The sequence below is a fragment of the Rhea pennata genome, chromosome 6 (assembly GCF_028389875.1).
Source record: "Rhea pennata isolate bPtePen1 chromosome 6, bPtePen1.pri, whole genome shotgun sequence".
Lineage (NCBI taxonomy): Eukaryota > Metazoa > Chordata > Aves > Rheiformes > Rheidae > Rhea > Rhea pennata.
The window spans coordinates 12,761,891-12,775,758 of NC_084668.1; the positions used below are offsets into that span (position 1 = coordinate 12,761,891).

General features: G+C 35.9%; 1 protein-coding gene across 1 annotated transcript in view; it reads right to left on the bottom strand.

Annotated features, from left to right (window-relative positions):
• The window catches only part of SLC49A4 (solute carrier family 49 member 4), a 63,642-nt gene that overhangs the window by 3,748 nt on the left and 46,026 nt on the right, over positions 1–13,868 (bottom strand). The window contains exons 7-8 of the mRNA XM_062578734.1: positions 10,767–10,894; positions 197–379 (exon numbers count right to left, since the gene is read on the bottom strand). Of these exons, the coding sequence (XP_062434718.1) occupies positions 197–379; positions 10,767–10,894 (311 nt within the window). The remainder of the gene's footprint in view (positions 1–196; positions 380–10,766; positions 10,895–13,868) is intronic.

A 13,868-nucleotide genomic window follows, 5' to 3' on the forward strand; every position in this document is an offset into this window, starting at 1 on the left:
GGTATTATCGAGGCCTTTATAAAAATATGACAGTGTACATTGTGAAGGATTCTGGCTACAGCAAGGTTTAAGCGGAATCTGACTACATAACTTGCACCAAACATTTTATTGCACGATAAGCATGCATCTTCCTCTCTCTGACAAGAATGTGTCTTCATGGAGAGTTATTATTTTCAAAGTAGCTCATATTTCTTACCTGTATGATAAAATGTGAGGAAAAACAGAAGCACTCCCATAAACACGTTACTCAAAAAGGTAACAACTCCACAGGTAATTCCTTCTGGAACAGGGTAGACTGTTTCCACAAAGAGCTCAAAGAATATTGGTACACTACTGTTCAGAAATATACCCAACAAAATACAGGATGTGTACAGTGTAGCTGTAAAAGAAACAATTATTAATTTCACATTGACTTTTTCTTGACATACTCAACGGTGTCAAGAGTATTAATACTCTAGTAACTGAAAAATGGATAAACTTATTTCTTATCCTCTGTATGTCATAAAGCATATCATATTCCACTGGTTTTAAGCAGAATATATGCGTTGATTGATTTGGAAAACAAACAAAACAGGAATACTGACTTTTTTTTTTTAATAAACAAAACCCACAAAGACACGTTCAGTGGTTTCAGACGCACTTATAAACAAGCAGGAAGTGCTGTATGCAAAGCGTCACGTATAGCGCGATTCCTCCAAAATGAACAGGAACTACTGTCTTGAACATAATTAGAAAGGGAACAATTAATGCACTGAATTAGAAATTGCCATGGAATTAGCCTTTTGACTTAGTGCTAAAGGCCAGAAATAATTTTGCTTTCATTTTACAAATAAATACTAATGAGCTACCAAATATTAAAACATTAGTATTCATCACAGCCTGACCTGTAACACGTTGAATCCCTCTCAGCTTCAAAAGGAAATGAAAGGCACCCAGTGCCTGGCAGAAATAGGCCATTATTTGATAAAGCAGATTATTCTCCATTATAGAACTATTGCTTTTCTTGGATGAGTAACAGAAGAATATAGACATTTCTTCAGTAGTCTCTGATATTTTATTCTACTATTTCTGACACTGTCAAATTCTTTGCAGTGCCATAAATGCTGAAAGTACCTATATTATCTATTAATACACCTATTATGTCTATTTCTGGAAAAAAGAAAAAAAATAAGTCTCATAGCATTCGTTTCAAAGGAATTTAAGTCTCTGCTTAAATGTTGTCTTTTAAAGGGAGTATTTCCAGACCTGCAGCCTCCATAAACTGAGGTTACCAATCAAGGGTGGGGGGGAGGGAAGGGAAAAAAAAGAAAATAATTCTGAAAAAAAGGTCTGGAATAATTCCTGAAATTTCTACAAAAAAAGACAAGAAAAAAAAAACCCACCAAAACCAAAAAAACCCCAAACAGATAAAGAATGTTATGAAGTCATGAGAAAGTATTGCATATTTCATACCATCTCCTCAGTGCAGTATGGTACAAAAACGTAGACAAAATGGTTTTCATGTATATTTACTTAAAAAGAGAAAATGCATTTTTAGTATACTTCACTTCCCTCTCTCTTGGAAAGGGGGAGGAAAAAAAAACACAAAAAAAAAAAAAAACAAACTCTGCTTCACGTTCTGTTAAGTACTGCTCAATCTTTCAGTCGAGAAACTGTTAAGAAGCAGGAAACTTCCAGCTTAAAAAACGCTTCCATTTGTTAAAATATGGAGAATCATGGAAAAGAGATAAAGGCTTTAGGAGACACAGTAGAAACGACTGCCTATCAGATCCTCCTTTTGATATGGGTTGCTTCCAAGGCACAGAGACATATTTCTTTCTCGACAGAAGGATTTGCTTGGACAGGAAAAAAGAGGATAGAAGAGTATCAGAAAGATGATGTAGATGGCGTAACTTCAGGAGGGAGCAGCTGGCTTTTTTTTTTTTTTTTTTTTTTTTTTCCTTTTTTAAAATATGCCACAATGTTCTAGGTTGTTTTAAAAAAAATAATAAAAAAGTAGTTTTTCACCTCTCATTCTTTTATTTTAAACTGCAGAATAAAAGTCAAAAGAATTGATGTAATATATGTTCAACAGTTCTCAGAGAGCAAGAAAAAAAGGTATATTCAGAAGCTCTTCCTAATGGGGTCTTCTAGTTGAAACTGAATTGTTTATTCTCTAGTTAAGATCTCCAGATTTTTGCTGCAAGTCCTCACCAGCATTTCAAGTTTCATAAACCTCTCTTTGAGCTCCTGGTTACCTCAAGCACCATAGCAGACCATTCTAACTCTTTCTAACTGCTGTCAAAAGTAGGAAAAAATGAAAAGGACAAAAACAAACAAAAAAAAAAAACCAGAAAATTGAATTCAGCTATTTGAAACCATTTTGACTTGGCTTGAGAAACCAACAAATTAATGAAATACAAGAATCTCTAAAGACAAATGAACATCTGCCCCTCACTAAATTTGAAGGTATCTATAATTACTTGTAATTTTCTAGTGAAAATTTTCAGAACTTTCCAAACAGAAAAAGAGGTAGTTGTATTAATTCTGTATTAGAAACCTCAGACAGTGAAAACAGTAGTCATGAAGCTACTGAAAGATGAAATAAGCATCAAAAGCAGAGCTGCCTACAGATACTGCTGGAGGCAGCGTGTCTGCTTAAGGCTGGAACTTCTTCCATAAACAGCAATGCCTAGGAAAAGGAAATTTTATTCCTCCAAATAGAGGAAACTTCAAGAACTGTAATTTCCAAAAATTCAGATTTGCTTGAGGAGATGGCAGAAATACGCATCCAAGATTGGCAGCTGTTTAAAAGATCAAGGCTTCAAATTTTAGGCTATACAATAGGTATGAAATTTCAAAAAAAAAATCTTCAAAATAAATTTGATCATAGAATGGTAAGGTTGGAAGAGACCTCTGGAGATCATCTAGCCCAACCCTCAGTGTAGCGTCGAACCCACGACCCCGGCACTAGCAGCACCACGCTCTAACCGACTGAGCTAAACCTGCCAATCTAAAACATGCAAGTTCAATTATAACATTTGCTCACCTCTTACTAAAACGTATTAGAGGGACAAGACTGCAATCAAGCAAATAGAGTAACCCTGTACTTCAGTCTCCATCCTTCCATCCCTTGCCACTGCAGCTTGCTTTAGTCATGCAAATGCCGCACCAACACACACTTCTTCAGTACCATGACCAAAGCAGTTTTAGCATTACCTTTTTCTGCTCCCCTCTGCCCAAATATCATCTGCCTTCTGTGCAGACACCAGAATTGTCAGTTGAACATCAATTACAAAATCTTTCTGCTGAGATCACAGATGATATTTATGCAATGATTGCTTCCTTCAGGATGCTCCATAATCTATTCAGAAGTAGCACCTTTCTTTATAAAACAAGGTGTACGTATACATATACACGCATTTTTTTAAAATGAAAGTAGGAAATGTAGGAAAGTAGGAAAAGCAAAAGGACAGGCAGAATATCACTTCCTATAGATGCCAAGATAAATTCTAAGACCTAATAGAAATGACATATTAACTCGTAAACCACAAAGCTCAGCTCTGAAACAAACTTAAACATCTGAAAGCCTATAGAGTTCTCCCTTAACAGATACCCAATTTAGTGATAGGAAAATATTTTTATTAGATGTTTCTGCAAACCATCCAGGATCTTCCTCAGTACTATACAAATAATTTTATTGCACCAGCTTGCAGATTAGAAGTCACAAATCCAATTGGTCAATACATAGAGAGTCAAAGATACGCAGTTTTAGAAAAATAAGCAAGCTAGATAAATATGAGTTCAAAAGTTGCTTTGGCCTTCTACTTGACACACAAAGTAGAGCACCTTGTGTTCCACCTCCAGGGCTACAAGATACTGTAGTAGAGAGAATATCACCTATTAATGAAGAACATTTACTGTCTTTCAGAGTGAGCTTGCACTGAACGAACATGAACAAGTACCATGATTTTACTCTTTAGAAGAGCATTTAAAGTTACAGTGAATATTTTTTTAATTAAGACAATCTTGGTGACAGTCACTGGAAATGAATACAAGGATATAAAAGTGCTGATTAAAAAAAAGATGGTAACTTACAAAGAAACTAATATTAAGCCCTTGAACAAACAACTAGCTTGCATGTGCTAGGATAGAAGCATACGCTGGGAAAGTGTGTCCAAGTGTGTCATGCTAGAATACTTAAAAATATATATTTTCTTACAAAAAGTTATTAACTGCATATAATGTTATGTGCAAAAGTAAGCATCACCTGCTTGAGACATTGCAGTTCTAGACAACAATGACTGATGACATTGGGCTGTTTTTTTGTTTTGTTTTTAAAATATAATACTTTTATGGAAGTATTTTAAACATCCTTGCATGTATTAAGCAGCTATTTTACAGATCAGCTGCTGCAAAGAGAACAGGAAAGGAAAAGTCCCCATCCAAAGCATAGCTATTTTACAGAATTGGCCTGGAGTGGCCTTGGCAGGAGGCTCAAATTAGTTTGAGTCATGTAATAGTCACATTTGAGGTGTGAGGCAACCCGTGCCTGTTCCTCAGTATTCGTTCTCCTTCTACTGGCCAAAAAGGAAACAAGGAACCATACGCACCATGGCAATAGCGCCCTGGATGCTATTCGTTAAGAGAAGGCAGGGAACAAAAAAAGAAAAAAGGAATTAGAGCAGGGAAATGATTTATATCACGGTGTACACTTTGTTGAGCTTGCAACAGCACAGAAAAGAAAAATCTCAAGAATCATTCAGCAATACGAATAAATTCCCAGAATTCCCCAAGATGACCTGCAACATTTTTAGCAATTTACTCCTAAATTATACCATTCTCTTTTACTAATACACTGGTTTGTAACTACACAGCCTGATCCAAAGCCAAAGGAAATTAATGGATGGATCCCCACTGACCTAAATGGCTTTTATCAGCCCATTGACATGTACATGTTGTATGATATTTAACATAAGCAATACATAGTATCACTGTTTCATTTAAAAAAAATGTATATTGCGGATAAATTTACAAGAGAAATATCAGAAAGCCTAGAGCAATCTTCTTAGAGAGTCTGCAAGCAGGTTGTGCAGTATCATCTCTCAAAGCTCTGCCAGAAACTCTTGAACTTTCAATATTTTTTCTTGTGCTCAGCATACAATTTAAGTGTAACCTACAGAGATCTAGGGCATTTTGTTACTGCCTACTGTAACAGCATCCCAAATGCCAAAATTAAAGACTACTACCTTATTTGAATACATGCTTTGTTGATTTTAGCACCTCTGCAAATGATCTAAACAACACTCAAAGTTATTTCTCATCAAAACTTCTAAAGTCTATTAAAGTGGAATGAAAGTTTCTTATAATTTAATTCTTGCTACCAGCCAGGGTAAGAACAGTCATAGGAGAAATTGCCTTTAATTTTTTTCATGAAAAATGTGCCTGCCTCAAAGTAACCCGGTGATTTTTGCTGTAATTCACTTACAGGAAGAAAAAACAACAGAAGGAGGATGTCCCTGCAGTGTGCATTTATAACATCAGTATGTTTCATTGCACAGATTTCCATTCCAGCATGTGCTGATCAAATTCTTATCTCAAGATATAGTTATGAAAGTAAGCAGAAATATGACCAAATTGCATTTGTTATATACACTTCCCAAAACAAAATCAAGCAGAACTTGCTTTGAAAGTATTCATTTTAGAGAACTAAAAATTGAAGGAATTAGTGAGTGATCATCAAAAAAATCCTAGACCTCAAAATATTAGAGGCTTATCAACAGATATTTAAATGGGCCAGATTTACAGATATCATTAGTGAAAATGCTCTTCCCAAAGTTCATATGTTTTACACTTCAGTGCTGGGTATTTTATTGTTTTTAACAAACCCTTCAAACCAGCTCTTCCTTGAGCATCTTCTAATCATGAAGCTATAAAAGCCTTCAGGAAGACAAGCATCATTATTCCCACTCCTGTTAAAGTTCTTCCCACCCATAAGACAGGAATAATTTGATTCACCCAAAGTCATAAGCAGGTTAATGCTGAAACTAGAAAAAGAATCTCAATTTACATAGTTTCAAGCCACTATTTTATCAAAGGGTCAGCCTGCCTTATCCTTATTATTATGCATGCCCTGTTTACAGTAAAGAAGTTAAACTCAAAGAATAAAACAGTCCATATTAAAAAATTAACATATCTCTCTTTTTCAAATACTGTGCTTTGTGGATGTGCACAGGGGGATGGATGTGTTTATAATGTTCAATCAGTTCAACTGATTCAAAGTGGAAAAGAAAGTTTAGATTGCTTAACCTAAATAAAGTCATCAAGTCCATGAAGCTGCCACTGTATTCAGAATATCTGCCATGCAGCATCGGCGAAGATTTTGTAAAGCAAAATTCTGCTGAATGTGCTCATAAATATTAGAACATTCTTGATATGCTACACTGAAAACACTGAATCTGTGCTGCAAGCGACAAGCGTTGCATATCAATTTTTGGAAAATGCTAGCATTTGTATCCAGAGATCCTACCAGCAAAACAAAGTGGCAAGATACTGAAATTGGCATTACAATGTGTTACACAATTATTTTGGGTCAAAGTAGCCCATTGTACATAAATTCACATAATGAAATCCAATACAAAGCAAGTAAGAATGGACTTGGCACAGAGAAACACATCAGCAGCTGCACTGAGAATTCAGTGGGGGAAAAACTATTTTAACGTTCAATGTGCGCATGAAATCATCTTTGAAACTGGCTGAAAAATGCAAATAATATACGTTAAAATTATAATTCCTTAAAAGAAAATTCAAGTTTGCTTAAAATGTAAACTGATTCCAAAATCAAGGGGTTTTAAGAGCTGTAATTAGCTGATGAGAGGTGTTTGAGCCAGATGATATTGTAGCTATGATGGCACTATATCATTACTGGCTTGCCTTCATTTTTTCACACTGGCAGTTACAGTTCATACACAAGATTCCAAACATACTTCTATCAAGTCTTTTGAAGAACTATTAAGAAGGTGACAAATGACAGAAAACTTGTCTTGTGCTGTGGCAGGAGAAAAAAAAACATCTAAACAGTAGTTTGAGAGCGTATTATGGTAATGCAGAGCAACGTATGCATTGCACAACACAAACAAAGCTAAACAGTACCACCTAAAGAATACTAAAAGCAGTCACTGATTTTTAGTATCAGCATTAAAGGTTTCCATTCTAAATAATTACATTTCATAGGAAATATCTTTAGATGATGTTGTGCCTATTTATAAGGAATTAGCAGAATATTATACAAACAAGTGCAGGAACACACATTTTCCTATGACCATTTTTAAAAATACAATTCCTTCCCAATATTTAGACTAGATATTTCTACAGCTGCTACAAGGAATCTTGACTAAAAGAGATGGTATTTTTGTTTGTTTTTCGGACAAATCTTTAGAGATCATTTTCTCCTTCCCTTTAGGGTGAATAATTGACCAAACTGTCTTCTCTTTTTTCAGATTTCAAAAGCTTGCCTGCATGCAAACATACTCATCTGAGATTGGGGACACCTGGGATACAGGTGAGAGGCTGGCAGAGGAGTTTCACAGGGGCAAATGAGCACATACGCCTCAAAATAACCACATACTACAGGAACAGACAATTTTTCGTCCTGGGAAAATTACTGGCAAGATTCTTCCAACAGAAGCAAACACTACTCATTACTTAAGCAGCAGCCAGCTGAGAGGTCCTGATGAAGATACTCACTAACTAGTCTTCATCTGAAGTGTGAAATCTTCCCTAATCCCTGGATCAGTGTAAAGACTCCTACAGGGCAGCTTCCTACCACAAAATGACTATGGAAGAGCTTCCCTTTAAACCGTCCTGGCAGTCTACCATGTTATGCAGATATTTTAGGAGTTTCTGGATACTGTTGAATGTGACAATGTTTTGTGGGAGCAAAGACTAATTTATTCAAGAGACCAACATTTGGGACAGGGAAAGACAGCAGCGGGGAACCCACCATAAGATAGGAGCTAGTATGCTTGGAAAGGAAACTATCCTGACAAGATCATCCTGACACAGAAGTTTCCACAAAAGTCCATTTTGAACCTTGCTTGCCTTGCCTCAGCATTTGGATGAGATTAGAAGTGGGGATTGAGACCTACGACTCACTCAGACATGGTGTCCGACGTGACACTTGTGCTCTTTGCCACGTGACAGGAAGAAGCTGAAGAGCTTCTCCACCAACTTTTTGGATACATCAAACATGGCCCTCAATACCATAATGTTAATACCTGCTTTGCAGGTGTTCAGTGATGACTCCAGTGTGACTCTGGGATACAAAGCATTGTAAAGTCCTCCACCATGAAACAGAAATGACTACAGCTGCTTTTCTTTTGTATTTCTGCATGTTTGGAAGCTGTGCAAAGAGTAAAGTCCCTTGTCAGCACTGGTCCACTGAGTACGCAGAGTGACTCCTACTGTAATCAGCTACCTCAAACCAGTTTCTAAAGCTGCTAGGCAACAGCTTGCATTTGACCTCCTACACTTTGGCTGAAACACTCTATATCTCAAATTTTTAATTAAAAGAAGAAAGAAAAAAGAAAAAGAATGAAGTTCATCCAAAACAATTCAAATGTACCATTTCTCCCAATTACTGTGGAGCACACAGGCCATCATCATATTGCATCATTACTCTTTGGAATAATCTCGCATGAAGTCCTATAAATTAGCTTAAACAGCTTATATGTTTTCAGCCATAAGAGCATATTTCATAAAGATGTATCCCCAGTATTCAGTGTACAGGGATCTAAATTAAGCAAGAACATTGCATCTATTACATATAACCTTTAATAAAAAAAAGACTAATTTCAGAAAACAAATAAGCAGACAAGCTACCACCTATCTACAAAGTTCAAACATTATGACAGAGTAACAAAATGGAAATCTTATTTGGTGCTTACACATCAGGCCTTGTTGCCTTAGGGTGCTTTTTATTATTTTTTTATTCTATTTTATTATTTTTTTTAAGGAATGAACCTTACAGCTGGCATTTTTATAGAAAAGGATTCAAAATTTACAGTGACTTATGTAAGAACACCACAATCAGGAAACTCTAAAATATAACCATTTAGGAGAAACAACAATTGCATGAGAAGAACATGCCAGATTCCCTACATTCTAATCAAGGGATGTTATTTTAGGAGGCTTCGTATCAAACCCTGAGCACTTTTATGTCTTGACAGTGGACCACCTTTCCAAAAAACAGTCATGCACCTGCATGCTCTAAACAAATTCTGCTAGAATCTATATCGCATACTGACTTCCTTTTAAAGAATACCAGAGACAGAGTTCTAACGGTTTTGTTTTGGATCATTGGCGAGTACGTATTTAACGACTTTCACCTCCTGAAACCTCTCTGCTTCATTCTCATGCATAGACTTGAAGGGACATTTATGTGTTTGGCTTGCTGCATCAATTTAGAGGATAGAGTTACTGTAAAAATTTACATTACTGCAGGCATGTAGTGATGAAGCAGACAAGCACAAGGAATAAGAGCTTTTATTGCATTTTTTTTCCATCTCTGATAGAGAAGTGTAGTCATTTGTTATGACAACAGCCACCACAAAGTTTGATGTTTATCTATTATATTACATTTTATTTATGTTGAAAAGTTTTGAAAAAATCTGAATTTCAAGATAGATCACAAATTTGACCTATCTATCCAGATGGTGTTTCTTCTGAATTGATCATGTATTTCAATTTGCTGTACCCATTTCTGGTTTATAGTTGTGATATAAGCAATGCACCAAGGGCACTTGCTGAATCTCAAACTTAATTTGAATAAAACAGTATTTTATATATAACTTTCCACATCATACTATTAAAAACAAAAAAAGTATTTTTATTCCTCTTATATAACAAACATGATGATGTACTTAAAATGGAATTAGGCAATTTTTTAATAAATGAATAAATGAATATGCTTAAAGTCTCAATGGGTTAGTTTTACTGTAACTCTTTATTCTGCTGAATGTCTTGGAATCACAGGTGAATCAATCCTTTAGTGCAGACAGGAAGGTGAAGGATAGACTCTTATAAACTAAGCAGTGTTTTTAACTAAGGGTACAGCTCACTGGCCACTTGAGCAGAACAACTGAGGATTTCCTAGACCTTTGGTCTTTCCCTCTACTTCTACCAAAGACTTTATTTTTTTTTTTATTTATCCTTTTGAGGGGCAGGCTGAGTTAGTTTTGGGCTGGATAAATTCCCTGAGCCTTCTTACAGATACAATCAGCATTAAAAAAAAGATGACACACCAGTACATGGATACAACAACCTAGACTTAGATGGCTGAAAATACCACACCTCACTTTTGTTTAAACTGTACTAAGTTTCCAATAATTAATGCAATATTTCAAATTCTGAATTCCTAGACACGTCACTGATCCTTATTATATTCACCATTACTACAATTCATATGATTTTTCTTATTTCTCACTTATTCCAAAACACCAAGAAATGAAAACAAAAAAATACTCAGCCCCAGAATCAATTTTAAATGTATATTCTGGGTTATTATAATTAGTATTTTGGTTAATTTTTAACCTTTCTATGAAGTTTTTAAAAGCTGGTAGAAAAATATCAGCTGTGATGTGTTTTCTAAATCCTTCTTTGGCTCGTCTTGGTAAAATTACTGTATTGTTGAAGGTATCAGGATTAGAATACCAGACATATTGTAAAACCGCAAATATTTGCCTGGAATACCAATTACAAACAATAAGAATTAAAATTATTGTCAGTACCTGTGGTTAAAGGCAGATGAGTGACAGTATTTAGACAGGTGAGAGTGAACCAGGTTGATGCTAATGTTGCTCCAGATAAAAGCAGCAGCAGTATAAATTTCAGCATGCCCCTGATAAAATCTGCAAATCTAAAATAAAAGCACAGATCAGAGCAGTATAAATGCTATTTTTCGTATTATTTGTGATGCTTGACAATTAATTCAATATATTCTCATTAAACATTTCAGAGACTATAAAATCATTTTGCTTCCTATTGCCTGAAAATGCAAAAAAAAAAAAAAAAAAGAAAAGAAAAAGAAAAAATAAATAAAAACAAAAAAAAAACAAATCCCAAAACAAAAAACACATTTCTATGGAATGGTGATATCACTGCTGTTAAACTGAATAGTCTTTGATTTTACAGCTGTCAAAAAATAACAACCAAAACAAGAAAAAAAAAATCTTGATGCATCAAAGAAAATACTTAGTATACAGGAAGGATGATTTTTTTTCCCGCATTTGTTGGACAAAACAGCACATCACTATTTACTTTGCTGTTTTATCAGTGTTTGCCAGTCTCCCTTGGCAGGCATGCTGATCAATTAGCATATGAGGAATTTGATATATTTCATTCAAAATACAGTTAAGTGTTAAGATTCATTCCTATGGGAGATGATAAAACTGCAAGTACCAGAATCCCCAGACAGAAGAGGACAAGGTATGAATTTTCAACCCTCACACTTATTGGTAACTCTCAATGGCTTAGGTAAAGCAGCTTTTTATTTATTTATTTATTTGCATATGCAGTTGCTCTGCAGGTGGCTGTAGTGGTTTAAAATGTTTCAGAAACCAAGAGCCTTGGTGCCACTCCTCTCCTACAGACATGCCCTACTGATGACCTGGGAGAGGATATCCTTGGACTCCTCGGGCAGTCTGTTACACAGAGGTAAAAAAGAGCTTTATACCACCTGACGGTGCAAGTAAGCTTTTCATCTGCTTTCAATTCTCTTTCAAGAAGACATAATGCATTTGAAGAGTAAGACACATTACAATTATCAGTGCAACTGCTCCTTTCGAAAGGTATTTCAACATGGATAGAGCAAAAAAAATAGTATTAGAAAAGGCAAGGTCATTTAATTCACCAGCACTTTGCTATAGTCTCCTTTTTTGTGAAGGAATATATGCCTTAGGACTGTCTTCTGCTCGCAGAGTCCCGTACCTCTACCAGACTAACAGTAGCACAACCCACCCAGCTCGGCCATGGTCAGCTAATTGCCTTCTCTCCCCTGACAATGACCATTTTACAGAACACTATATATATTGATAAAACAAATAATGCTACAACATTTTGAGAACTAGATGTTCTAGCTTCATATATATCACGAGATGTATGAGTTATTGAATGCGAAATTATCGTCACATCTTTCCTCCTATTTTGACTCTCCCTGTGCTTTAATTCCACACTGAATTTAGCAGTCAGTAATTCAACATGCAGTAGAGAAAGATAAATGCTGCATATGATCTTAAAAGTTTATAACTGTAGTGTTCAAATGGCATATGCATTAATCTCCAGTAGTAAGAGGTTCGCTGCTAGTTTTTTCCTGATGATTCATACCCAGCAATCAGGATCACCTCGCTTCAGTAGTAACTCAGTTTCTTTCATTATTCTTTCTGATCACTGGGGTCAGAACCAGCAACATGAAAAGCTTCTTAGAAATATGACAAAGTGCAAACTTTAGTTTTCTTCCAGAGACTTCCTTCTTGGCAGCCAACAGCAGTATTCCCTGCTCTAAGGGGCAAGAGCAGTTACGTATATACCATCTAATGAAAAAAAAAAGTGGGGAAAAAGAAAAAAAAAGAAAAAACGTTCAGGAAGAGATGCACAAAAGAAAAACAGGGCTGGAAGATGTTGCTAGGGCATCCTCTATTTCTGTTCTACTGCCAGGGACACATGTGGATGGCAGGATGATACGCATCTAAACCATTCAAGACAGTAAAGCAAACCAAGTATCTACCTTTACCAAGCAGCTGCAATTCCTTCCAGCAGAAAGAACATGATTTCAGAATCAGTGGTAGAAGCATGCTTCAAGGACCACTTGGGTATCACAGGAATCAGAGCCAAGAAGGGGCAAATACATATATAAACTGAAAGTTTGATGTGGCTATGAATTCAGCCAGCAACAGAAAAAAATGTAAACAGTAATTTAGCAAACTGGCCTGGATTCGGTAATTGAGAGATTTCTGCTTTTTGTCTGTTTACAGGAGAATAAAGACAACTGTAAAATCAGTCAACTTTTCAGAACACCAGTTTCAATCCAATAACTGTGGAGATTTTTTTTTCTTCTTCTAGTCCTAGCAGCAATGACTCCTGCCTTCAAAACCCTCTGTTCTGTTCAAAGCTTTCTTCAGCATCTAGCATGTCATGGGATATCTGCATCTGCTAAAAACGTGGGCAGTGCAGGACAGAAGGTACATAGCACATCTAGGGCACAGATCTCCAAGCCTAGCATTGGTAACCACCTCTCGCAACCCACCAAATCCAGCCCTGCGCTGTATATCCTTTAGTTAAATCTGTAACATAAACCAGTGTTGCTGACAACACTGTCTGTTGCTAAGGAAATTATCACCATGTGATAAAGTTTCAGCATTTTGACTACTTTATAGGTTAAAAGTAGAAAGAAACATTGGGCTGTGAAGAACAAAACCTCAGAAATATCTACGAGCATTAGAAAATGTGACAAAAAAGAAACCTGAGAAGAGTGACTAGATTTATGTTTTCAGTGTGATAATATGAAAGTCGCTCTTTGACACTGCTTTTCTTCAAACCAGTATCATTCTGAAGCTGCCGGCACAGGGTACAACACCTGCCAGAAACTCAAAATAGCCCAGGCTTTTCAATTATAAAAACGCATTACACAAATTAGCTAAACATATCTAAATTCATGGCTACAGGGAGAGCAGGGAGCAGGATTTATATATTGTGCTGAGGAAAACTTGCACCATTTTGAAAATGAGATAGATTAAAAAAAAAGCAATGCAGTTTGGAAATTTAAATATAGATGATTTAACACCTACTGTGACATGCAGGGACAAACGCTCCAGTGCAAACCTCAGGTTGTTATA